Source organism: Opisthocomus hoazin, chromosome 13 (genome assembly GCF_030867145.1).
Source record: "Opisthocomus hoazin isolate bOpiHoa1 chromosome 13, bOpiHoa1.hap1, whole genome shotgun sequence".
Lineage (NCBI taxonomy): Eukaryota > Metazoa > Chordata > Aves > Opisthocomiformes > Opisthocomidae > Opisthocomus > Opisthocomus hoazin.
In genome coordinates, this window is record NC_134426.1 from 18,130,199 (window position 1) to 18,153,790 (window position 23,592).

Genomic DNA, 23,592 nt, shown 5'->3' on the forward strand with positions numbered 1-23,592 from the left:
ACAGTTTTCATCTGCCCCTTCAGGAGTCGAGTATGACCTTCCCAGCCACTGAGCCCTCAAATTCCCCCTCCCCAAGCACAGCAGGCACCCCAGCACTCATCCCAGCAGAAGGACCCCTTCCAGCATCGCCCCAAGCCCCTCTGCCAGCCCTGGCACACAGCCCAAGGGGGTCTCGACCCCCCCAGCCCAGCCCAGATTTCACTCACCAGTGGGTCTGGGGACGGCTGCAGCATTGTTCCCCTGGGAAAAAGGAGTCCTATGGGTGCTCCCCAGGAGGCTGTGGGTGAGCAGCACCCAGACGTCCTTCTCCTGCCAGGTGCATTGTATTTAAGGTGTGGGAGAAAGTCCTGATAATGGGGCAATCCATTTTCCTCCCGGCACCTGAGGCAGGTTTGCTCCCAGCCAAGCCCAGGGGCAGGACCTGGGGGGAAACCACCGAGACCGTTTGCCCAGCCGCAGAGCAAGGGTTCCCCACGGACAAAACCTTCCCCTTCCCAGCACGGTGGCTGCCCGGAGCCTCCTCGCATCCCCACGGATGCGAGCGGGATTCCTGTCGTGCAGGCTGCCAAGCCAACGCAGAGCCAGTGACACAGCAGAGCCGCGGTTTAGGTGCTCCACCGGTGTGGATGCACTGCTGGAAACGCAAAACGAATCCAGAAGTAGCCCAACGTGTCGGTTTTTGGGGGGCTCTGGGCAGGGAGCAGGCACCCATCACCACGTGGTAGGGTGCCATGTGCCAATCTGAGCAGCAAACCCCCTGGGCAAGGGGTAAGCACGGAGCCGTCCTCACCCAGGATGCTGGAAAAGGGGTTGCATGGAGCAAGCAGCTGAAAATAAAAGTATATTTGTTAGATCCTAAAAAAGACAGCAGCGTAGCCAGGCTGAGGATGGACCCATCGCTCCGAGGACGACTTTACCACGCACGCAGTCACAAGCGTTATCACCCGCTTTGCAGGCCTGAAAATAGCCACCAGCGAGCGAAACACAAGCCGGGGCTCAGCCGCCGCAGCGGCACCGCTCTAAGCTCAGCGTCCCGGCGCTTGGGGGTGGCCATCCCCTCCCGCGTCCCCTCCCGCGTCCCCCCAGCCGTGGGGCAGCGGCCAAGGTCAGGAGAGCCTCTTGGCGCAACGTCAGCTCGCCGGTGCCGGCAGACGCAGGGGGACAGCCAGTCCCCGAGCTTGGGGCATCCCTGAGCACCCGTGGCCACGGCAGCCAGCAAACCCAGTGCTGCAAAAGCCCCCGAGATAAAGAGCTATTTCTGGAGGACGGTTTTCCAAGAGACCTTCACAAACCCACCCCCCCCGAGCTTCTAGAGCTGCTGCACGCCTGGCTGTGATCACGGTAGGAGCGGTGCATGGAGGGAGATGCGGACGGGAGTGCTTGCTTTCACACACACAGGAAAAAAAGGTCTCTGGGCCCTCCCGCAGCACCCCAGCGTTCCCAGAAAGCAAAGCCACAGGGGCAGGGTGTGCTGGCAGGGGCTGGCAGGCTCTGCCCAGGTCCAGCTGCACAGGACAGTGCCCTCACCCTGCCCATCGCCGTGGGGCTGGAGGGGGATGGAGGGGGATGGCGGGGACAGTACCAGGCTGAGCTCTCCCCACAGAGGCTGCTGGATGAGGATGAAGGGAGGAGAGGCCGAAGGCTCACCCATGGTACCTGGTACCAGCCGGGTTGCTGGGCTGTTTCTCTCCATCAGCTGGAAATAGGGAAGTGGAGCCAGCGGGTACCACAGACAGCCATGGCTGTTCCTAGCATGGGGCGCACAGGGTCTTCCTTGTGCCCTCCAGAGACCCACAGCACCCCGACATGCCCCAAAACTCAACCCCGGGGGGACAACCTCTCCTCTGGCCACAGCTCTCGGTACCGGCTGCCCAAATGCCACCCAGCCCTCCAGGTCCCCAGGTACAGAGGCTGAGCTGCAGGTTTATTTACCAAGGGGACCTTCAGCACACCCATCTCCACCCCATGGGGACCTCACAGCACACCCAACAGCAAGAGGGTGCCTTGACCCCCCCTCTTCCCCACCACCCGGTCCAGGATTTGCTGTAGGGACACAGAAAGCCACCCTGTCGCAACAAAACAAGGAATAAATAACTAGCTGCAAGGCTACACAGCCAGTTTTTCTACCTGGTGCTGCCAAGCGCGGCTCTTTAACCCTTGGAGAAAGCTGCAGGTGCGAAGTTTAGGGCAAAAAGCTGGGCGCGGAGAATCGCTCCTCCTTCCCAGCACTGCAGGGAGGGAAGGGTCCTGCGCCAGGAGCCAAGCCGGAGCTCACGTCAGGTCTCCAGGCATGGGGCAAGGCGGCCAGGGGTCGGGTTTCTGTCCCAGAGGGCAGCGTAAAAATAGAGGTGAGGAAAGGGAATCTGCTGAGCAATAGGACGGCAGCACCCTTGGGACCTCAGGCAGGGCAGCCCCTTCCCCAGCAGCCGGGCAGGAGAGGACGGGAACCCCAGGAGGATGCCAGGCAGCTCTCTTGTACGCCCTGTCCGGCACTGATCCTGTTAACGAGCCGGGGCTTTCCGGAAAGCAGGATCAGCTCCGCTCTGGCTCAGAGCAGCAATCCTGTTCAAGGCGGGTGGCCACGACAGAAGCAGCCAACTAGTCCAGGCATCATTAGCTGCCTGCTTGGGGCTCCCTGCAGCCCCCACGATGCTCTCCAGGTCATCCACGGTGGAGCAGGCTTGGGCTGTCCCAGCGTGTCCTGCTCCTGGGCCAGGGCAGCCCTTGACGAGCTAATCAAGCCCTAATGAAGGGCTGGAGCTGTGCTTTATCCCGCAGCCCGTGCCCACATATGCATCATCCAGGCAGGACCCCCCCCAGACCCTGCTGGGGTGGCTGCTGGGAGCTCAGCCCACCCCCTGGCCCCCCCCCAGAAGGGATCAGCCCTCTGCTCCAGCAGCCAGGGCTCATTGAGGCTCCTGAGAAAGCCTTGGGGAGGAAACATAAATTACAACAATAACTGTACATAAATTACAACAATAACGGGTGAACAATACCCCATTGTTGGGCACTGCCACCACCCCACCCGTGCTGGGGCTGCACCCGTCCCGGGGAGGACCGGCACCGGCAGGATGGTCCGGGCCTGGGTCAGCGATGCGGTACCCCCGCTAGCCCCATCCTGGCTCCGGCTGCAGCACGAGCGTTGCGTTCTTCCACAGCCGTTTTCCTGCTCCGCCAACTCCGCGCAGCCCCGGCCCCCCCGAGCCTCCCCAAGTGCCGGGCTGGGATGGATGAGAGCGCTGGCCATGGGCCACTGCCAGTTCTCACCCTTTGGGCTCAGGGCTCGGCTCCTCCCCAGCCTTTTTTTTCTCTGATGTCTGATGATACAGAGCGGAAAGGGGAACCCAAACCCTCCGGCAGCAGGCACGGCACCTGGAGCCGTCCCTGCGGTGACAGTGTGGTCCCCACGGTGAGCAGTGTCTTGTGGCCGGCATCCAGGTGCATCATCTTGGTACCCCTGTATCTCATTTTTTAAGTTCAGGTCAATAAAAAGCTTCAGTGTATGCTTAATTTTGGGGGCAGTCAAGGAAGATACGTGTGTCTAAAACCCCTGGCAGAAGGGTGGGTCAACCGAGCAGCACTCGGGATGCATGGGGACGTCTCTGAAGCCACCGTCCCCAGTGCAAACACAGATGCCCCCTGCTCTCCTCCTTCTCCCTTGGCATCGCTGACCCCGGCAGGGCTACCAGCCCAAAGCAAGCAACTCCATGTGACGATGGCACCCTCTCACACCGGCCAGGCTGGCTGCACCCCATTCCGCCAGTGCCACCAGCACCCAAGCGGGACCGATGCCCACCCTGAGCCCTGACCCAGGGTCCCACAGCATCACCGTGGGCTCACCCAGCAGTGGCAGCAGGAGGGCTAGAGCTGGCATCCTGGGGAGTTGGCTTCTCTTTCACTTCCTGCGTTTATTCGTTGCCTGTGAAATATTAATGGCTCGTGATTCATCAACGGCAAGGAGATTACGGACACGTGCGCGCATTCATGTGGCTCTCCGATACACACACACACACACGGAGATATATTCAGAGACGCCTCTACTCCGCCAACGTCATTGTGAAGGCTGTTTTGGGGATATATCGCACGTTTATCCCGTCCCGGCGCTGGCATCTCATCGGCCAGGAGCAAGCTCAGCACCCCTGTGCTGGGCTCAGCAGGGGCTCGGCGCTGCTCGATTAGCAGCTCCGTCCCCAGAGCGCGGGAGCCACCAGGGCCCTGGGTCCCCAGTTACACCCCAGTGCCAAGCAGTTACACTCCAGACTGGTGGGAACCCTCTGGATTTACACCAGGGGAACCACCAGCAGGGTTTAATCCCCTGTTTGTTGTATATATGCAAAAGGTGGTGACACCATGATGCAGCCAGCATCCCATTTAGCCTGCAAGGGACTTGGGGGTGGCAAGGTCCCCAGCATGGTGAGGTCACCGAGTGGTGGCTCTTTACCCCTGAATCTCCTGTTTCTCTCTCCTCTGGGACATCCGCGCCCGGCCGCAGCAGCACGCTTCCACCCAGCCTCGCCTTCCCCATCCTTCCCAGGAAAATCCTGCCGGCCAACCCCACCACCACTCCCTGCCTGGGCTGTGCCTGGTCTAATTGGTTACGGGCTCCTGCAGGCTTTGAAAGATGAAAAGCCCTCGACAGGAGAAGTGTTGAGCGTTCATGGTTTATTAATGGTGAGCCATCATTATGTTACCTTTCAAGCGCTCGGGTGACAGCGAGGAGGGAAGGAGAGGGGGAAAGCAACACGAACCCTCCGTGATTTTCTTCTCTGTCTCCTGCCGTCGGGCACCGCCCGCATCAGCCCCACAAGCGAACACTGCTGCTGCTTTCCGGCGGGCTGTTTTGCAGATTTATGGTGGCCTCCCAGTAAAACGGCATGGGAGAAGCAAACAAAGCAGCAGATGCGAGGAGCCTCTAGAGCTTCATCACCGGGCTCAGCCGTCCCCGCGGGGGTCCGGCTGGGGAGGAGCATCCCCCTGGCCCACACCCCACCCCAGCCCCAGCCCCTCCGTTGAGCAGAGATTTATCTGCTGACTATCCCATAATTTTCCCATGTTTGCGGTGAATTATCGTCCCTGAAGGGCTGGGCGGCAAGCCGAAGAGGTTGGAGAGAGGAAGAAGGGGGTTCGGCAGTGCCACGTCTCCCCCCAGGCATCACTGGACCAGAGCTTGGCCCCGGGATGCTCCCAGGGGTCTGATGGAGGAGAGCGGTCAAGACCCTGCCGCGGAAAAATATCCCCAAGCCCATCACCAGGATGCGAGGCTGCCGCGGAGCAAGGAGAGGGCAGGGAGCGGCGCGTGGACACGGAGCAGCACAGGGGTGCAACGGTTTTCAAAGGTTTCGGATTTTTCTTTTTTTTTCTTTTTATTGGCATAAATAATTCATACACTGTCACCTCACCAAACACTGCACAAGAAACCACTGGCACAAATGGCTATCCATTTCTGCAGGTCACAGAGATTCGCACCCAGTCAGACAGCTGAAATTATAAATACTTTCTTCAAGTGTAGAAAACGTTATAAATGTTACTGTACAAATTTACATCGGGGAGATCCATCGTGCCTGTCTCGGAGATTTTTTTGTTGGTGGTTTGTGGGGTGATATTTTTTTTGCACCAGAATCAACTGTTCTTTTCCAGTGATGAGAGTTTTGCAACAACGACAACAAAATATATATATATATATTTATGTATATTTTTATAAAAAGAAAAGGGAAAGAGGAAAAGGGGAACGAAAGTCAGCTCATTCTGCAACGGTCAGAACTAACACAGAGAAAACAAAGCAGGCCATCGAGTTCAGTGTGAACCTGTACAGGATTTAGAGCTCATTATATATGTATATATCTATATACATACATATAGAGATATGTATATATATTTATATATACCTTATGTACAAGAAAATGTAACAGCGTACTTTACAGGGACTGGAAATCAAAGACGGCTTTTGGAGCTAGCCAAGGTTCCTGAAGAATCACTATTTGCAAAAATAAAGAAAATAAATTAAAATAAATTAAAATAAATAAATGGCGAAGAAAGAAGGACAGAAAGGAAAGGTGCCCAGCAGAGTGCCAGCCACCGGCGGGCTCGACCCCAGGCTCCCCACGGCACCTGGGGGGTGCAGACAACGTCTCATGGCACCCCCCAACGCATCACCCTTCTCCTTAGCACAGCCAAAGAGACCAAGCCGTAGGCACCAACTCTTCCATAGCATCTAGCAAAAGCTGAGCAGCTCCTCCACCTTCGAGACACTCGTTTCTGCCTACCGCCTGCCTTAAATCTTCATCTTCTCGGCTCCTGCCACAGTCAAGTACTGGCTAAAAGACACCGGGGCCAGACTCTGAGCTCATCCTCCCCAGAAACCGCCCAGTCACGGCTCGGAGAGGATTCGGGTGACACAGGGGGAAAGGTGGGCAGAAGAAGCAGCAGGGACCGGGGGACGCAATTTAGCAGCCAAAGGAGGGCATGGTGCTTTGGGGCCATGCAGCGTCACCACTTCCATCACCGGTAGTGGCTTTGCTACCTAGCCCCAAACATGGTGTTCCTCATGAGCATTGAAAGGCCGGGAAAAAAAAACCCCGCCAGTAGCGAGGTCAGGGACCGGGGAGCTCGGGGAAGAGCCTCAGAGGGTGACTGGGAGCTGGAGGAACTGGAGCAGGAGAGCATCGCTGAGGCTGCTCCGCTGCAAGAGCCCAGGGGTGTACCCCAGGGCTGGGGATGGTTCCTTACGTCTCAAGCTGCTGCCCAAAACACCACCGTGCTAAAACGGGCTCCGCTCGCGCCCGGCTCATCTGGAAATAACCCCTGTCCCTCCTCTGCTTCACACAGCTAAACTGAGCCACCGGATGGGCCTCCTCGCTCCTTCAGATCTCCTATTAGAGGGCATTGTGGAGAGCTTCTCCTACATTCTCTCCCTGCTGAAGGGCTGGATATTTTTAAACTGGGGAAAAAAAAACCCCGCACAAAGCCGGAGTCAAAAAACAAAGAACAACAACAACAACAAAAAGTAAGATTTGTTGGTTTGGGTTTTTTTTAATAATTAAGACTTTCAAAAATAAGACGGCATGATGCAAATAACACGGCTGCATAAACAACCGTTGCTGCACTGAATGGAAGGGAAGGAGCTGCTCTTCTCAGCTAATTTATGATAAATGCAGGGCAGCTATTTTTCCATCGATGCTATTGTGCTCTGCTCGCGGCCCGGCTGAGACGTTACGGTGAGGGAAGGGTTGGGGAGAAAGAGGAGGGAGATGAGGGAAGAGTTGGTGAGATCTGTTGGCTATAGGAGCGTGTAGCTCCTTTCGGATGCCCCAAATCCAGAGGAGAAACGCTTGGCTGAGGCTGCTGCAGAGAGCCCTGTGCTCCCGGTGAGGACCTGATGCCGTGGAGTAACCAAACCAAGATGCTCAACAGTTTGCTTGTTTCCTTGAGCCTCAGCCAGTAAAATAAAGCAGGCATCTGCCAACGGCTGTTCAGACCCCACGGGGGGCTACGTCAAGGTGAGACTTTCTGGGCAAGCAGAGGGCTTGGGGCAGAGAGAGCAAACCCAGAGTAAGCCTTTCAAGACGGGTGTTGTACCTTCCACCACCAATCTGCACAACGTCTACGAGGCTGCGGCACTTTGCCACCCGCAGCGCTGAGCGTCACCCGTGGCGTCACCTCCTGCATCTTTCCAACAAGCTCCACGGGCTGCTGCACGCGTAGGAACCTCACGCCTACGTAGAAACTAAAACCACCAAGTGAGAAGGACCCCACCTTCCTACAGCCACCGCTACATCTGAACGTGGTTTGGGGGACCGGTGATTTCACGGTGAGACCTCCCTGTTCCCCCCCACCCCCGGCAGCAGAGACCTCCAGCGACGGGGGTGTGCACCCTCTCACAGACCCCGGGACCACCGTGGGTGAAGGCATTGGTGAAAACTCAGAGAGACTCTGAGGAATAGTGCAACGTTTATGGCACACGTGCGCACACGCACAGAGGATGGAGAGGGCGGGAGGCAGCAGGGAAGGGTTGGGATGGGGAGGGCGAACGGCAGAGGACATCACTGCTGCGGTCCGGGGCAGGGGGTGAAGAAGCTGGCGGGTGTCAGCAAGGGAAGAGGTGGGATGCAGCGGAGGCAGAGGGTGAGCAGCCACGGAGCATCCTTTGGGACGAGGTGACGCTCAGCCAGACGCGCCGAGCTCTGCAGCATCCTGCCCAGGGAACCACGAACCCCCTGTGCTGCCCGCTGCTGGAGGCAATTAGCACAAACGAGGATTCCTCCTGCCCTTGCTCACTTACCCACTCGGCCTCAGCATCGAAGGCAGGCGCGGGTGATCCTGTCTCACCCCCACTTTGTGCAAAACGTCTGAGAGCGAGATGCGACCGCAGGGCACAGCAAATGCCCCAAAAGCATCACCAGGAGATGCCTCCCAACCGAGCCTCCACCAGCGCACTCGGAGGCCGGATTCACCCCCCCAGCTCCTGCCCGCCTCAGACTTCCCACATCTGCACGTGTGCAAATTTTAAGAAATAAAAGCACCATCTTACACGCCCCCACACTTCAAGCAACGTCTCTTCCTAGCTGCAATTAGATTTCTAATCTTCATTTACTTATGCTAAAGTGGTTCAAACACCGGCAAGGGGGAGTTAGAGGAGAAGCAAAGAAACCAGGGCTGGTTAGTTTGCAGAGCCTCGTCATGTCTCCAAATTAAAGCTAACTTAAGACCACGATTGAATTATTCAGGATGGTTCCTGTCAAGCAATTACACTCAATAAAGGCCTGAAAACGCAATTTGGTATCATCCGTCACTTGACAGCTCATCTAACGGGCTCGAGGGCCCATCCAAGCCGACGGGCAGAGGGAAATGCCGGCCCACAGCGTTCAGATGGCAACACCAGCTCCAAGATGCTGCCCAAAGAGCATCTCTTCGGAGAGGGCCGGGATTTGGCTGATGGAAGATGAACGTGCAGGGAAAAACGGTCCTGGGCGTGGCTGTCTGGCTGGGGAAGGATGCGGAGACGGCCGCGGCTCCCGGGCGTGGGGCTGGGACGGGAGACCCTCGCTCTGTACAACCAGAGCCCGTCCACCTCCCCGGTTCTGGCGCCAAACCCAGGGAAGGCAACAGCGGCGGGGAAGGACCCCAACCCCGGCCGCTCCCACTCTGCCCGGCCCCGGAGCATCCCCAAAGCCGGGGCTTCGGCAGCGCCTTCGGGAGCGAGGGTCGAAGGCGAGAGCAGAGCAGCACCAGGGAGGGCGAGAGGGCGAGGCTCGCTGACGAGAGATGCGCTGGGGCAAACAGCTAAATGGACAGGGATGTGGACACGCACCCTGCCGAGAGGGAGACCTGGGGGGGGGACCGTAAGTGGGCATGGCCGGGAGGTAGAGAAGCCACTTGTGAAAGGTCACCGCTGCCCATCGCGGGGCCGCAGAGGCAGGGGGGAGCAGGACTCCTCCAGCTCCAGCTCTGCAGATGCATCTCCCCGCGGGGCGCAGCTAATAGCATCAGCAGTCCCCGGCCCCGGCAGGCTCCAGCGCTAAACTCGTGAATCAGCATGTTTCCCCTTTTTTTTCCATTAATTAAAAAAAAAAAAAAAGTAATTAAATAAATCTACCGAGAACCAAGAAGCAACCCCTCCCCAACCGAGCATCACAGCACTGACCATGCTGACTGTGATCAGAGGAACCCCGAGGCTAAACTGCAGCCATCTGCCCCGTGGGTTGCCCCTGTTTGGCAGGGAACCGGCCCGAGACCTGACCCCAAATGACAGCGAGGTGCCCGCCACCCCAGTCCCACCACCGTCGGGCGTCCCTGGGGCTCAGCTCCTCCAGCCCTTGCAGAGAGGCTTCAGGGGGTGAAACACTGCAGTATCATTCCTGTCCCGCTGTTGGCCCGCAGCGCCCGCTGCTCCTCCATCGTGCCGGTTGGGAAGCGGAGAGGAAGAGGAGAGCTGCAGGGGGAGGAAGGCACCGTCCCTTAACTTCTCCCGTCACAGCCTGGAGGGGACACAAGGCAGAGTCAGCGTTGGATGCCTCATCCCATGGCACCGTGGGGTTCTGCTGGGCAGCTGAAAGCCTCCCCAAATGCCGCGGAGCTGCTCCCAAACGTGGGAAGCCATGTGCATCCCTCCCCGCCCGCCCAGACTGGGTGTCCCCAGAGTGGGCAGCTCTCAGGTTTGGCAACGTCTAGAGGGAAAAGGGCTCGTTGGGTACCGCACACCTCGCCCCATCCCCGCGCACCCAGGCTCTCCCAGCAGCAGGACCCCTGAGGGGTTTTTCTCTCCCGTCCCCTCCGCGCAGGGACGGCCGAGTCCCCGGGTACCGCAGCCGGGCTCCTGGGCGAGCAGGAACCCCGCGGGGCAGCCAGGAACTAGCACAGGAATGCTGGGAACGGTGTCAGGAGCCAAATCCCTAAGGAACGGGGTAGCTCAGATGGAACGCGAGTGCCGAGCTGAAGCATCCTCCCTCCCCTCGCGCTTAGCAGAAGAGGGGGCCGGTAATTAAGGGGAAGCCGCCGGGCAGCCAAAGCCGGTGGCAGGCAGAGCGTGGCTCGGTGATTGCAAAAACCTTCCCAAACCCAGCCGAGCAATTACACAGCCTGCTGCTTTGGGGTTCATCAACCTGCAGCTTTCCTTGCCCGGCTGCCGGAGCCACCCTGGTGCCTGCTCAGAGCACGGATTGGTAATTAACTTCCCTCCTGATTAACAGCTTACGTTCCGGGTGATTTGGGGGCCATCTGACTGCTGGCTTGGTACCGTTCCCAGGAGCCCCAAGCACACAGGGATGGGAGGTGGCACAGGGGACACTCCAGCAGCTTTCGCTGCACTCGTAACCTTAGGGACACCCGTGCTTGCCTCATGGATGAGGAAGCGAGGAGGTTTGGTTATCAGATGCAGGAGGAGAAACCGGCATCTCCAACCTTCAGAGGGGTCCAAGAGGGATGCTTGAGGCAGTCTGGAGTGCCCTCGCTTCTCCCTCTTAGCTCACCTTTGCCTCCCTCCCTCCACCCCCATTTCCAGCTTCCACGGTCTGGCGATGTACGCCGAGAGAAGGAGAAATCCCACCCCCACCACCCCACACGAACGCAGCTTCCGCATGGGTTAGGCTTTTGGTCCCATTTGTCATATTATGACAAATTCATAGTTTCTAAGTGATCCTTCTGCGTTTTCCCTGCTATAACCAGCAGGCCGGATCCTGAAACCCTGACTGGGGACCCATCCATGCTGCATCTGCTGAAGCAGAGAGATGCCACTCGGCCAAAGCAATGAGATGGAGCAGGACTCGGCCACGAGCTGTCTGCCGGGAAGGAGAGATCATGCTCTTCTCCCTGGAAGTTGTGATGGCTGGGGCAGGATGCAGGTCTGGGGAGGAACCCCAGGCAAGGCAGCCCCCCAGTCGGCTAAATTTGGGTAAAAGAAGGAAAAAACACCTTCCCAGGAGGGAAAGCTGCTCTGAGCGTGGTGCACAGGCAGGTGCTGGAGCCCTGGCCGACGTCCCCAAAGATGTCCTCAAAGTCCTGGCTCCAGCCTGCCCCTGGACCTACCCTGTTTCTTCCTCCCAGCGTCAGTGGAGCACATCACCAGGCTCCTCCTGATCTTCTCCCACTACTTCCACAGGCTTTCCCACCCCACCAAGGACAGCCAGCACTGCAGTGACAGCTGGCATGGGCTCAGCACCCTGCAACCACCCTTCCTACCCATCATTGTCCCCCGACATGGCATCGATATACCCACAGCTTGTCCCCGTCCTCCCCCACCACCAATGCCAGCTGTCCAGCTGTGACAGCGGGGTCTTGAGCGGTGCAGCCAGAGCTGCCTGCCAGCATGGGAAAGGACAGGCAGGGGCAGGGACTTACTCCGCTGACTTCCAGAAGTGCCCGGGGTGGGAAAGGCGACGGTTGCGCTTTGGCAGTTTCTCCAGCATGTCCATGAGCTTGGTGAAGGTGGGTCTCTCCTCTTGCTCGTAGGCCCAGCAGAAGAGGAGGATGTCCTGCAGCCACACAGGGTGAGCGCATGAGCAAACAGCCAGGCCCTCTCCCACCACAACCTCCGCGCCTATCGTTCACCCTGTGAGGACCCCGTCTCCATCACCCCATCCCAGTGAAGGGCTGGGGTGGAGGGGATGTGTCCATCCCATGAGGACCCCATCTCCATCATCCCATCCCAGTGAAGGGCTGGGGCGAAGGGGATGCATCCATCCCACGAGGACTCCGTCTCCATCACCCCACCCCAGTGAAGGGCTGGGGCAGAGGGCATGCATCCATCCCATGAGGACCCCGTCTCCATCACCCCATGCCGGTGAAGGACGGGGGCAAAGGGCATGCGTTCATCCCATGAGGACCCCGTCTCCATCACCCCATCCCGGTGAAGGGCTGGGGCGGAGGGCATGCGTCCATCCCATGAGGACCCTGTCTCCATCACCCCACCCTGGTGAAGGGCTGGGGCGGAGGGGATGTGCAAGCTGAGCCGATATTTGTGCCACAGCAGCAGGACCGAGCCTCACTGGCTGGGGAGGGGGGGACCTTTCGCTTTTCTGCTGGCAGATCCTGGGCAGCAGAGAGTGTTTTTCAAAGGGATCCTCCAACCCAGGACGTGTGCCAGCGGGGCACGTTCCCCCTCCATGCACACCCACCCGAGGCTCCAGCGCCTGCCCCACACCACCTACCGAGATCTCCTTGCCCATCCCGATCTGGCTGAGGTTGGGCTTCATCCCTCTTCCCACCTGCCAGATTATTGCCTCCGCTGGCTGCGTCTTGAAGGGCCATTCCCGCGCGTGCAGCTCGTACCAGATGGTGCTGTTAGGAGACAGCGGGGGTCAGGGGACGGGGAAGCATCCCTGGGGGGGACATCTGGCCATTGCACCTACATCCACTACCTCTCCCTGCTCCAGAATAATCCACATCCAGGAGATGCTTCATCCCAGATACTCCACCAGAGGAGCTCAGCCCTCATGACAGAGATATCACCCCTCCCATTTTCCAGATGGGGAAACTGAGGCTGTTGACTTGACCGAGAGCAAGCCACCAGACTTCTTCAGCCCCCAGGTTACACCAGGGAAGAACCTGGCCGGTGGATAGGAGGATGGAGGTTGATGGGCAGCACAGGCAGAGCCACCAGCCACCCTGTTACATCAAGTGGGAATCTCCTGCCGGGCTGCAATATCGCTTCGCCCCGCTGCCCGTGGAGCAGCTTCATAGACGGTGCAGGGGGTAAATACGTGGTCCAGCTGCCAGGCTGGTGTTTCTAACTCTGCCGCCTGCTCCCCGGTGCGGGGCAGCGAGCACCGGGGAAGGACGAGCCAAAGCATTCACTTTCACTCTGACTTCTCCCCTTTTTCTTCTGCAAAAAGTACTCCAGGCCACAAAAAGCTGTCCAAGCCACGGCATGAACCAGCCCTGGCACCCTCACCAGGTGATGGCATAGGTGAACCCACAGCCATCTGCCGCTGCATCGCTCTTATCGCTAAGCCAAGCCCTCCTTTGCATGAGGACTCCCAAATCCAAGGGAATATCCCAAAACCAGGGCGACTCTGGCCGAGCTGATGGCCGCCCCTGCGGTCCTCCACCCCCGCTACCACCAGGGAGCTGTGCATCCTCGTCTTCCGGCACCCGGAGGCTGGATGAGCCCCGACTCCCGCAGTGCTGGCCTCGATTTCCAAGGCAAATTCCCTGGACCTGCGGTTCACTTCAAGGGGTGCAGTCACGGCCGGTTAAAGCAGCAAGAAACGGGGTTAAAACGGCATTAGGGTGGACAAATCTGCTGGAGGGGTCCAACAGATGAAAGATCGCTCTCAGATAGAGCGGCTCCCTGATTTTGGAAATCAGCTCTCCTGATTCTGGAAATATATGCACAGCTGTAAATCTCCAAAAATCTGAATAATGTGAGATGCCCACTGGGGCTGCGGGTGCAGCGGAATCAGGGGCTGGAGAGGGGCAGGTCCCGGTGGCACAGAACAAGATGCTCAGGCAGGAGCAGGGATCTTGAAGGTGCCTCAATGCACTCAAATGCAGTTAAACTCAAGTTTCTAATTGGGAGTTCAGGGCTTAATTTTTCACCTTCCCTCTTTGAGATGAATCCGAAATATTTGGGGTGCATTTCCTGGGGTGTGGATGGTGCTACGGAGAGCGGTCTGCTGCTCCATCTCCCTTTGCACGAGACGACCATGCATCTAATATTAATTATTGCCACAGTCTCTCAGGCTTCAGCGAGCACACACTGCCAGCCTCAGTACCCCAATCCGCACCGCCCTCACACACGCTTTAATTTCACATTTCTGTCTTCTTTAAAAGATCTTTTCCTCTTGCTGTCACTGATCCCCAAATCCCCAGGGGGAAGCAGCGATGGCAATAACGCTCCGGATCATCTGTGAGCCTCTCAGGCTCAGCGGAGGGCAGCAGAAACAAGAAAGAGGAAAAATGTGGGAAAATCTTTTTATCTTTCAAGGAAACTCATTCTTGACAAGAGGGCAGAGCTCACGCTCAAAATAAAAGATAAAACTAAGTCTAAGTAACCAGCTCTCACTTAGTTCAATACAATCCCTTAATTACTTCTTTATTCTTGTGCTAAAGTTGTACCTCGGGGAGGGGGAAAAAAAAAAGCTAGACCCTTTCAGCTGTAATTACTACAGTTTTGATGGAAATATCGCCCCTGTTAACAGCCCCGCGCGCGCGCTAATCCCCACAGCCTTTAAGGCATCCACAAGACAATTAATCCACTGGGTAAAATCCCCAGCCGCTTAGCCACCTTGAGAAAGGTTTTATCGGGGCGTGACTGGGCTCCTGCCGTCAGGGAGGGTTGCTTTCAGATAAACGGCAGGAGCAACGAGCTGCTTCGCTGAAGGAGACTCATCAATTCTCCTCTTCTTGGCCTTCTGGCATCTCCTCTTCCCGGCAGTCCCGGCTCGCAGCAGCAGCCGCCGCCGCCAGCCCCTCTGCAGCTGGCTGGTGGGGAGAATCGGGGTGTCCAGGGGCTCCCAGACCGGTGTCCCCAACCCTCGGCATCCCCAGCCCACGTCCAGAGCACCTTCTCACCGGTACCCGGCCCAGGAGGATGCAGGGGGGACGTTACACCTGGCTGGCCCCCCTGGGATGCTCCAGATCCCGTTGCCCAGAGCCACCCTGGTCTGTAGCCCAGCCAGGAGGATTTGGGGATTTAGCGGGGTTTAATTCAAAACTTCTCAAAGTAGGAAGGTGCCCTGAGCCCAGTGATGGGGATTCCCACAGGCAACGTCCCCTGGGCGTTGTGGCAAGCAGACGGTGTCCCTGTCCTACAGGACAAGGGGCAATGGGCACAAACTGAAGCAGAGGAAGTTCCAGCTGAACATGAGGAAGAACTTCTTCCCTCTGAGGGTGACGGAGCCCAGGCCCAGGCTGCCCAGGGAGGTTGTGGAGTCTCCTTCTCTGGAGATATTCCAGACCCGCCTGGACAAGGTCCTCTACAGCCTACTGTAGGTGACCCTGCTTCGGCAGGAGGATTGGACTAGATGACCCGCAGAGGTCCCTTCCAACCCCTACCATTCTACCATTCTGTCCCCTCCCAGCTGCTCAGAGCAGCTCACACCCGACACAGCCGCGCCAGTTCTCTGCAACCCACCCGCCCGCCGCGCCGCGGGGACTCACCCCAGTGCAAAGACGTCTGAGTGCTTGGAGAAGGGCAGCTTGTCCTCCTCGGTGTCCGGCGAGAGCTGGCGGATGATCTCGGGGGCGAGGTGGCACAACCAGCCATTCTGGATCCGCAGCTTGTTCTCCCGCCTGCCAAAACATGGAGCCGAAGCCGTGGGTACCGCGGGGGAGACATCACCACCGTGCCACCAGCGAGCAGCCCCCCCGCCCCCCAGCCCTCTCACCCTCTCCCTAGGGCATTTAAAGCCTGGTTTTGCCTACGGCATCCTTGCAAAGTCGGGTTTTAACCCTGCTTTGAGAAATGCTGGCACAGTGGCTTTGCCCGTGCCAACTGGGCACAGTTTGGGCACGGGGTGGTGGTGAGGGGGTCCTTCAGCTCTACTGGACTGGTGGAAGGGATGCACGGTTTGCTGGGGTCCTCGCTGCGACCATTGCACCAAAACATCTGAAAAGAGCAGGGGGCGAAGCTTTACCCGGGGTAAAACGCACCAGCGCTGACACCTGAGCTGGCCCCTCTGTGGTTTGGACTGGGGACCTCTCAGGGTCTCTGTCAACCAAAAACTCACCCTATAATAATGGCCTGGAAATCAGCGTTTTCAGGTGTTTGGCCCCAGAGAGCCTCTCCAGCCCACCTTCATGTCCAAGGCTCCAATGCCATCGCCCATGGTAGAGGCCTGGTGTTGTTATAATCGCCAGCCCCTCAGCTAACCTCAGCTGTCTTCTCCTCTACCTCCCCAGGGTCACAGAATCACAGAATGGTGGGGTTTGGAAGGGACCTCTGTGGGTCACCCAGTCCAACCCCCTGCCCAAGCAGGGTCACCCAGAGCAGGCTGCACAGCACCACGTCCAGGCGGGTCTGGAGTATCTCCAGAGAAGGAGACTCCACAGCCTCCCTGGGCAGCCTAGACCAGTGCTTTGTCACCCTCAGAGGGAAGTTGTTCTTCCTCATGTTCAGACAGAACTTCCTCTGCTTCAGTTTGTGCCCATTGCCCCTTGTCCTGTCGCTGGGCACCACTGCAGGGTCCCCCTGCTCTGCACAAATACATCAGGCTCCTTTGGCCAACAGCTAAGAGTGGTGGTGGTTGCTTCTTCATCCTTTACATCCTCCAGCAGGCACCTAGGATGGACCGCTGGCTCATAAAGGGTCCCCAGGCAGGGAAATGGGCAGGGACCACCGCTGGTGGTGACACATTAAGCAGCTTGATCATGTGTCCGAGCCCAAATTCATCAGTGTAGTTTTGCAGGAGGTAACAAACACTGTCCCACGTCACGCTGGGCTAGAGCAGCAGCCGCCCACCATCTCGTATCAAGGAATTTCTCCATTTGAGCTTGGATGCCCTCCTGATGATAGCGATGTGCAGGAGTAAGCGATGACTCTCGAGCTGCTGGGGCCAAAATCCCAGAGCCCAGGTCGCAGGGGACACCATCCAGGCACGGGCATCTCCGTCCAGCCCCGAGGCAGGCTGACAAGCTCCCACCGCCAACGCTGACTCCTCGGCTGGCTTTTCCCGCCGCGGCTGCATGCACACAACGTTGCAATCCCAAGACGACGCAGTCCAGATCCTCCCGGCCACAAAGCCATCCCCAGGCATCACCCCGGGGTCTGGCCGCCACTGGAGGAGGACCCCCCTCCCTAGGGAAGGACGCTGCTGGTTCAGGGAATCACTGATTAAGCCTCCAACGCAGCGGGGTCTCGACGGCTCCTCTTCACCCCGCTGCGTTGGAGCCATAGCCGCAATCAGCAGCTCCGGTGAGGCATGGACTTCTCCGGCCTCGGGAGCCGCAGGTGACAGCACTTTGGCATGGGCAGGAGGCTTTCAGCTCCCCAGCCTACTCCTGCCGCCATCCTCCAGCCCTGCGCAGCTCTTAATTACAAGACACCGTTAAGCACCGAGGCAATTAGAAAAGACGAGGTGCTTGCTCATCCTTCCCCAACAGTGCTCAATGTCTACGGTCTCCATCCCCAGGCGGGCAGCGCTCACGTCCACTCCACCACTCTAAGCAAGACCAGGACTGCACCTGGAGGTTTTTTTTTGCTGACTCGTCACCACGGGCTGTGATATCCCGGGAGCGGTGTTCAGACTCGCCCTGGGATGCTCCGGGGATGGGAGTCGGCTTTGCAGCTCCCATGCTAGCCCAACCCCATCCCTCTGCAAAGCTCACATACGCCTGAGCACGCAGCTATGGGTCTATGAGATTCCAGCGTTGAGGGCTGAGCTTCAGCGCAATCCTAAACGTGGCTCAACTACAGCAATTTGAGGTTTCAAGGCAAAAGTTTGCCTGACTTCATAACCGACCAGGCCGCTTCCACCAGCAGAAAGCAGCACAGCCAGCCGAGCATCTTCTAAATCCACCAAAAGACAAGCCAACCCCAAGGCAAAAGCCAGAGCAGAAGAGCTCTTCAGACTACTCAAGACTTGCCGCGTGCTCCTCATCATTACAGAGCAGCCCTACCAAGCCCGATGACTTTTAAATAAAGGAGAAATAAATCCAGTTTCACCAGGATAAAACACTGGATTACTCAATCCCTGCAGAAAGTATTTTAGCTGTGATGGCCACCTCATTTTTCATCAGCATGAGCGTGTCACAGCACGGATGGACGCCGCAAACTCCTTGTGCTGGATGCTTTCATGAACCGAAGCTGAGCCTGCTCTAGGAGGACGAGGAGGATTTTTAAGCCGTGTATTTTTTTAACCCTAGCAAAAACAGGCCAGCTTGTGCTTCTCATTCGCATCTGAAGCAACATCACGGTCCTTAAGTTGACCTGCAAAGATCTGCTATCTTCTCCATGCAACCTTGTCCACACAAGCCTCTGAGAATGCAAAATTGGTCTTTATCGTTTTTCATTCAAGAGAAACCAGAACCAGCAAAAAACCCACCCTGAAGAGGGAAATCAGACCTGCAGACCCTTGCTGCTGCAAAATTCGTGGTGACAGAGGAGTGCAGATCCCCAAATCCTTCCTTCAGCTCTCTGGCAGAAGACGTGTGCCACCAGGTGTCCAGGGCAGCCACACTGACAGCTCCTCTGGGCAGAAATTTCCCCATTTTCTCAGTTTTTCTAGCAAAACTGTACTCGTTTCTGTGCAGCCTTGCATTTCTGGCCATCCTTCCTCTCCCGAGTAGTCTCCTGGACTTTACACCCAAGAGACACCCCAATCTTGAGCAGCAACAGCCGCACATTCACCCACCTCACCAGGTGGTTTTCCCAGAGTCGTCTTTCTCATTTTCTCTCTAGAGCACCTCTGACCTTCCTAGCAAAGGCCCCTGGCAAAATTTGGCCGTTTTTGCCCAGATCCTTTCACCGCTGCTGGAGCAAGCTGCAACCTCACCCTGGCAGGACCGAAGTCCCAAACCCCCTGTCCAGCTGCTAAACCAGAGCCGAAACCCACTTCTCCGCTGCAGGCAGAGCAGCAGCACTGCTGGATTTCTTGGGCTTCCTAAGCTTTTGGCTACATTTGTGCTAAAACCCGATGATATTTATACAAGCAGAATGGTAAGGCTGGCTGCCTAGCTTGCCGCGAGAGGCATTGGATGGAGAGAAGCGGTTGCCACACTCTAATCCTTTGACCGCATCACACACGAACTAGAGAAAAGATATATCATTTCCAAGTTGCATTTTATCTCCTGAGCATCTCCGCCATAAAGTGATGATCGACCACGACAACCTTTCCAGCAACAAACCCCATCATGTGGGGTGATGGAGACCGCAAGGACCAGGAGGTGGGTACCGTGCTGCCGGAGGAAACCCGCCCGAGCTGCCAGCACCGATAACGCCGCGCTTGGCCCGTGCTGCTTCTAACACAAAGGTTTAGTGAAAAAGCTCTCTCCAGCTGAGAAAAGTCACCAATGCTCCTTTTTTTTTAGTTTTAACAAAAAAGAAAAATACAATCTTTGTTCTTTTTTCCCCTCTCCTGTTTCCTTTCCCCACCAGCTTTGCTTTTCCTCCTTTCGACGGCTGTTGAAACTCTTTGCCCTGCCATGCCTGCAGCTGGAAAACCTCACAAAGCACTGGGAAAAAAAAAACCATTTAATAAGGAACATTTACCAAATGGGCTTGATTCCAAACCCAAAGAGATCAACAAAAAGTCACAATGCTGTAAATCTAAATGTCGCTCTCATTTTCTCTGTGCTTTGCTCCACGCCCTGGCTCGATGCAGACACCATGGCCAGATGTCTGCAGCACCCGAAAGGTCACCGGAGCGGCCGGGGGACGGCCACAGGGACGGCACCGCTCGACCTGGGCTGCTGCTCTTGCTGCACCACTCGTCAGCCCGAAGGCAGGAGAAGAAGCAGATGCTGGGGGGTTATAACGACAGCATTAGGGCAAGGCCAAGGAACGAACCGGCTTTACCAGCCCTGGTGCAACAGAGCCCGAGAAGCATCTCCCGGATGGCTGCAGGGTGGTTTGGCCATGGAAATGATGCATCCTGTAGGAAGAGGTTGGGTCCAAGAGACCCTGCCCGAGGCCAGGTCCTGCCTCTCAGAACCAAGCTGCCGGAGGCTCCCACGCAGCATCACCCCTCTTCCTACCAATGAAAAGCAACTCTGCCTTTCAACTCTAGGTTTAAAGAATCAATGAAATCAAAACAAGCTGCAACTTCTGCACCCAAGGAGCACAGCGGATTGTTTCCACTGCTCGGCGCTGAGCCCAGACCCACCTCGCTGCGGAAGCCCCAGCCCTGCTCTCACCTTCCCTCTGGGGCTTTGCACTGCAAACCCAATGCTGGTGTTGAGCACGGAGCTGTGTTTCAAGGGAGCACTGCTCATGGGGCAGAGGGGATTCTGCAGGAGCTACACATCTTGCTCTTTGCCTGAAGAAAGCCTCCTCAAAATCAGACTCCCAGGAGGTGAGATGGTGAAATGCCCAGGGCAGCCTCAGGACACTCCAAGGCACCTTGTCCTCACGTCTACCGAGACTGCAGGCCCAGAAAGGCATTTGCAGAAGAGGGTCTGGGGATCCGTCCCTGTGTTCCCAGCCCAAAAGGGAGCTCTAGCACATGGGGAGGAACCGCGGTGTTTCCGCCATGCCATGTCCTACCTGCCCGCTTGGAGAACTCCCGAGATGCTGAAGAGGCCAAAGTCTGTGATCACCACCTTCCCATTGTCGTAGAAGACATTTTTTGACTTGAGGTCCTTGTGAAGGATCCCCTTGGCATGCAGGTAGCCCATTCCCTAGGGTGGAAGAGAGAGAAAAATACCCCAAAACTGAAAAAGCAGCACAAACAGACAGGATAATGCCAGAGCAGGGGCAGCCCCACCATTTCCAAGACGGGGAGAGTCCAGCTGAGAGCATCCCTGTGCCGCAGCCGCACACCCACGCTACCGAGCTACGGGTGGGCCACAGCCGAAGGCTGCATGTCCTCAAATGTCCCTGCAGAAAGGGCAGGTGCCCAGGGGTTCCCTGGCTTGGGACAGGCATCAGGTGGTGCTCATGGAGGGTGATGGGATCGCGGCGTGGGCATCCTGCTCTCAGCTCGCGACAGCACCCACTCATCTTCCTGATTAATTGGGTATGCAAGAAAAATTAGTGGCAAATCAAACTGGCAGTCGCCTTCCTGCAATCCTCCGCTGAGAAATTGATGATGATGATGTTTTCGCCTTCGTTCTCTTTCGGGGCTGAGCACGGAGGGGTAATAAGTCAAAGCTCTCCATCACGGTACCCTGGCTGAGCCATTAGTGCTTCCTACGTGCACACCGACACCATTAGCCTGGAAACAAGCGCCCCGCAGGAGTCCTGCCTTAATTCTTTTCCCCTAGGAAAAACTACTCAGTGGTTAATTAAAATTATTGCTAATGATGCAAAAAAAGGCCATGGGTGGGAAATCCAAACTCGCCTGCACCGGGCTTGTTCAGCATCAGCAAATTGAGCAGACTGCCGAGAGCTCCACGGGGCAGACGCTCAGCACAACGGGATAACCGGCTCTGGGAACGGGGAGGGTGGGAAGAGCCATTTGTCCTGACTTCAGCAGCGCTTTCGATGCTGTCCCACTTCTCATTCTCATTGTAGCCTAGGGGAACTTGGTCTAGAGGAAGCTACAGAAGGGTAAATGCCAAACAGGCCAGCAAACTCTCACTTAAGAGCAAGTATCAGTTGTCCATCACCGACATGGGGGGATTTATTAACTGGCTTTCCATGGGGCTCTAAACTAGACCTGATCTTTTCACCTATCATCATTAACCATGCAGGCAGTGGAACAAGAATACATTTTTCAATTTGCAGCTGATGTGGCACTGGGAGGCACAATCCAAATTCGGAAACCATCTGGAAAAATTGGGAAAGCAACCTGAAGAACCCACCAATCTTCAAATGCAAATGCCCAGGATGTGGGAAGAAGCCTGAAGGTCCCAAGGACTCGCCAGCAGCACAGATCTGCGGGGGCAGCACGGACGGTTGGGGGCAGCCAGGGACAACGCGCTGCTGGGGACAGCAAGAACCCCAGCCCAGCAAGTCCTGGGGGGTTTGCCTGCACTCCTCGGTGGTCACATCCCAAAGAGCCTCTGCTGAGGGACGCTGGAGGAAGGAAAGTATTTGGAACTGCGGCCGGCCCCGAGAGGCCACAGCTGCAACTAGATGCCGGGACCGTTCCAGGCACAGGGATTACCTAGGGGTCTCTGGGTCCCAGAACATGAAATAATCATGATGTTTAAAAATCTGCTTTAAAATGTCACTGTCACCTTCACAAAGTGCTCGGGTTGTGCAAGGAACAGCATGGCAATGCCGTCAGCCTGTTCCTCCAGCAATATGCGGTGCAGGACCCCAGGCATCCGTGTGACTGGAGGAGACCCAGCGCCATGGGGATGCTCCGCAGCCCCCTCCCAGAGGCTGGGGGTGACGGGAGCTCGGAGCAGGCAGCACGGACTTTGCACCCCTTCTCACACAGCAGGGATGGGAACACATCTCCCACGCGATCATCAAACGCAGCCAAGCCTTTGCCGGAGATATTTCTCGAAGAAGCTCTCGGCAAACCCAAATCCCTCGCCTTGCTCCGTGGGGTATCGCGCAGATCCCACTGCAAATTCCAGCCCTGCCGCCATTGCCTCCGGGATGATCTGTGAGAAAACACTCTCGGCCTCATAATGCCTTAATTTGCTCTGCTGCCCGGCGTGCATGAAAAGCCAGCTCCCTCTGCCGGCTTCGCTTCTTAAATAAATCAACTTTTGCCTCCAGAGGATCATGGCATAAGGAGAGCCCTTGCATGCGCTAATCCAATAAGCTCAGCGGCTCTCCTATCACACACGGGGACTCAGAGGACGAAGTCAAACAACTGCCACGACCAGGTAGCAGAGCCGACGCCTCTGCCGTGGTCCTGCCCTCAGCACCTCCGGGCAGTGCTGCCCCAAGCCCAACCAAACCAAAATGTCAGGGTTTTCCTTCGCTTCGCCACACCAGCCACCTCCAAGTCCACCAGAACTTCCTTACCATCTGCTGATGGCTGACATGGAGAGGTGGGAAGGCAGAGAAATTTCTCCTCCTGATGCACACCAGCAATGGGCCATACGTCTGGGGCACAGCACCGGGGTGGCTGAGGCAGGGCTGTGATGGACCTCTCCTGCGAGCAGGAGCTGTTGTCTTAAAACCCCTCCGGTGTGCTGTGAGAGCCTGGGCTCAGCACCCATATCACACAGCTTTGCCTCTGGACCTCTGCTAATCCCTTTGGAGACCCAGGTGGGACCCAAAGCCCCTCTGCCCCGCAGCGGGCTGCAGCAGGAGCACCCAAGCCCGTACTCCCAAGGAAGAGAGGACGCAGGGAAGCTGGCTTGCTACTGGAGCTACAACCAGATCTATGGGCATTCACGCTGATTTGCTTCAGCATATCTCATGGGTGATGTTCTTCACGGTGATGCTTTCATCTGACTGACCCAGCGATACTTCCCCAGGGCTGGCGATGCCTTGCAACATCACGAAGAGTTTGGGGTTTCTAAGCTGTTCCTAATGCACATGCAGGTCTGTCAGGAAGACAGTGGTCTCTTAGCCTAGTCCTCAAAACCTCACCC

The 23,592-nt window shown here is 57.0% G+C and overlaps 2 protein-coding genes across 4 annotated transcripts in view; both read right to left on the reverse strand.

Moving 5' to 3' along the window:
* The window catches only part of NOS1 (nitric oxide synthase 1), an 82,641-nt gene extending 80,445 nt beyond the window's left edge, over positions 1 to 2,196 (reverse strand). Inside the window, exon 1 of the mRNA XM_075434519.1 lies at positions 2,128 to 2,196. The gene's annotated coding sequence lies outside the window, so the exon portion shown is untranslated. The remainder of the gene's footprint in view (positions 1 to 2,127) is intronic.
* A 7,687-nt stretch (positions 2,197 to 9,883) lies between these two features.
* Positions 9,884 to 23,592, reverse strand: part of KSR2 (kinase suppressor of ras 2) — an 84,949-nt gene continuing 71,240 nt past the window's right edge. For 2 of the 3 annotated variants that reach the window (XM_075434806.1, XM_075434804.1), the window contains 5 exons: positions 20,636 to 20,769; positions 15,595 to 15,726; positions 12,642 to 12,771; positions 11,833 to 11,966; positions 9,884 to 9,974 (listed from right to left, as the gene is read on the reverse strand). In XM_075434806.1, coding sequence (XP_075290921.1) covers positions 9,968 to 9,974; positions 11,833 to 11,966; positions 12,642 to 12,771; positions 15,595 to 15,726; positions 20,636 to 20,769 — 537 coding nt within the window. In that variant the 3' untranslated portion in view covers positions 9,884 to 9,967. Of the gene's footprint in view, positions 9,975 to 11,828; positions 11,967 to 12,641; positions 12,772 to 15,594; positions 15,727 to 20,635; positions 20,770 to 23,592 lie in introns of those variants that run through there. The other variant, XM_075434805.1, reaches the window with a different exon arrangement.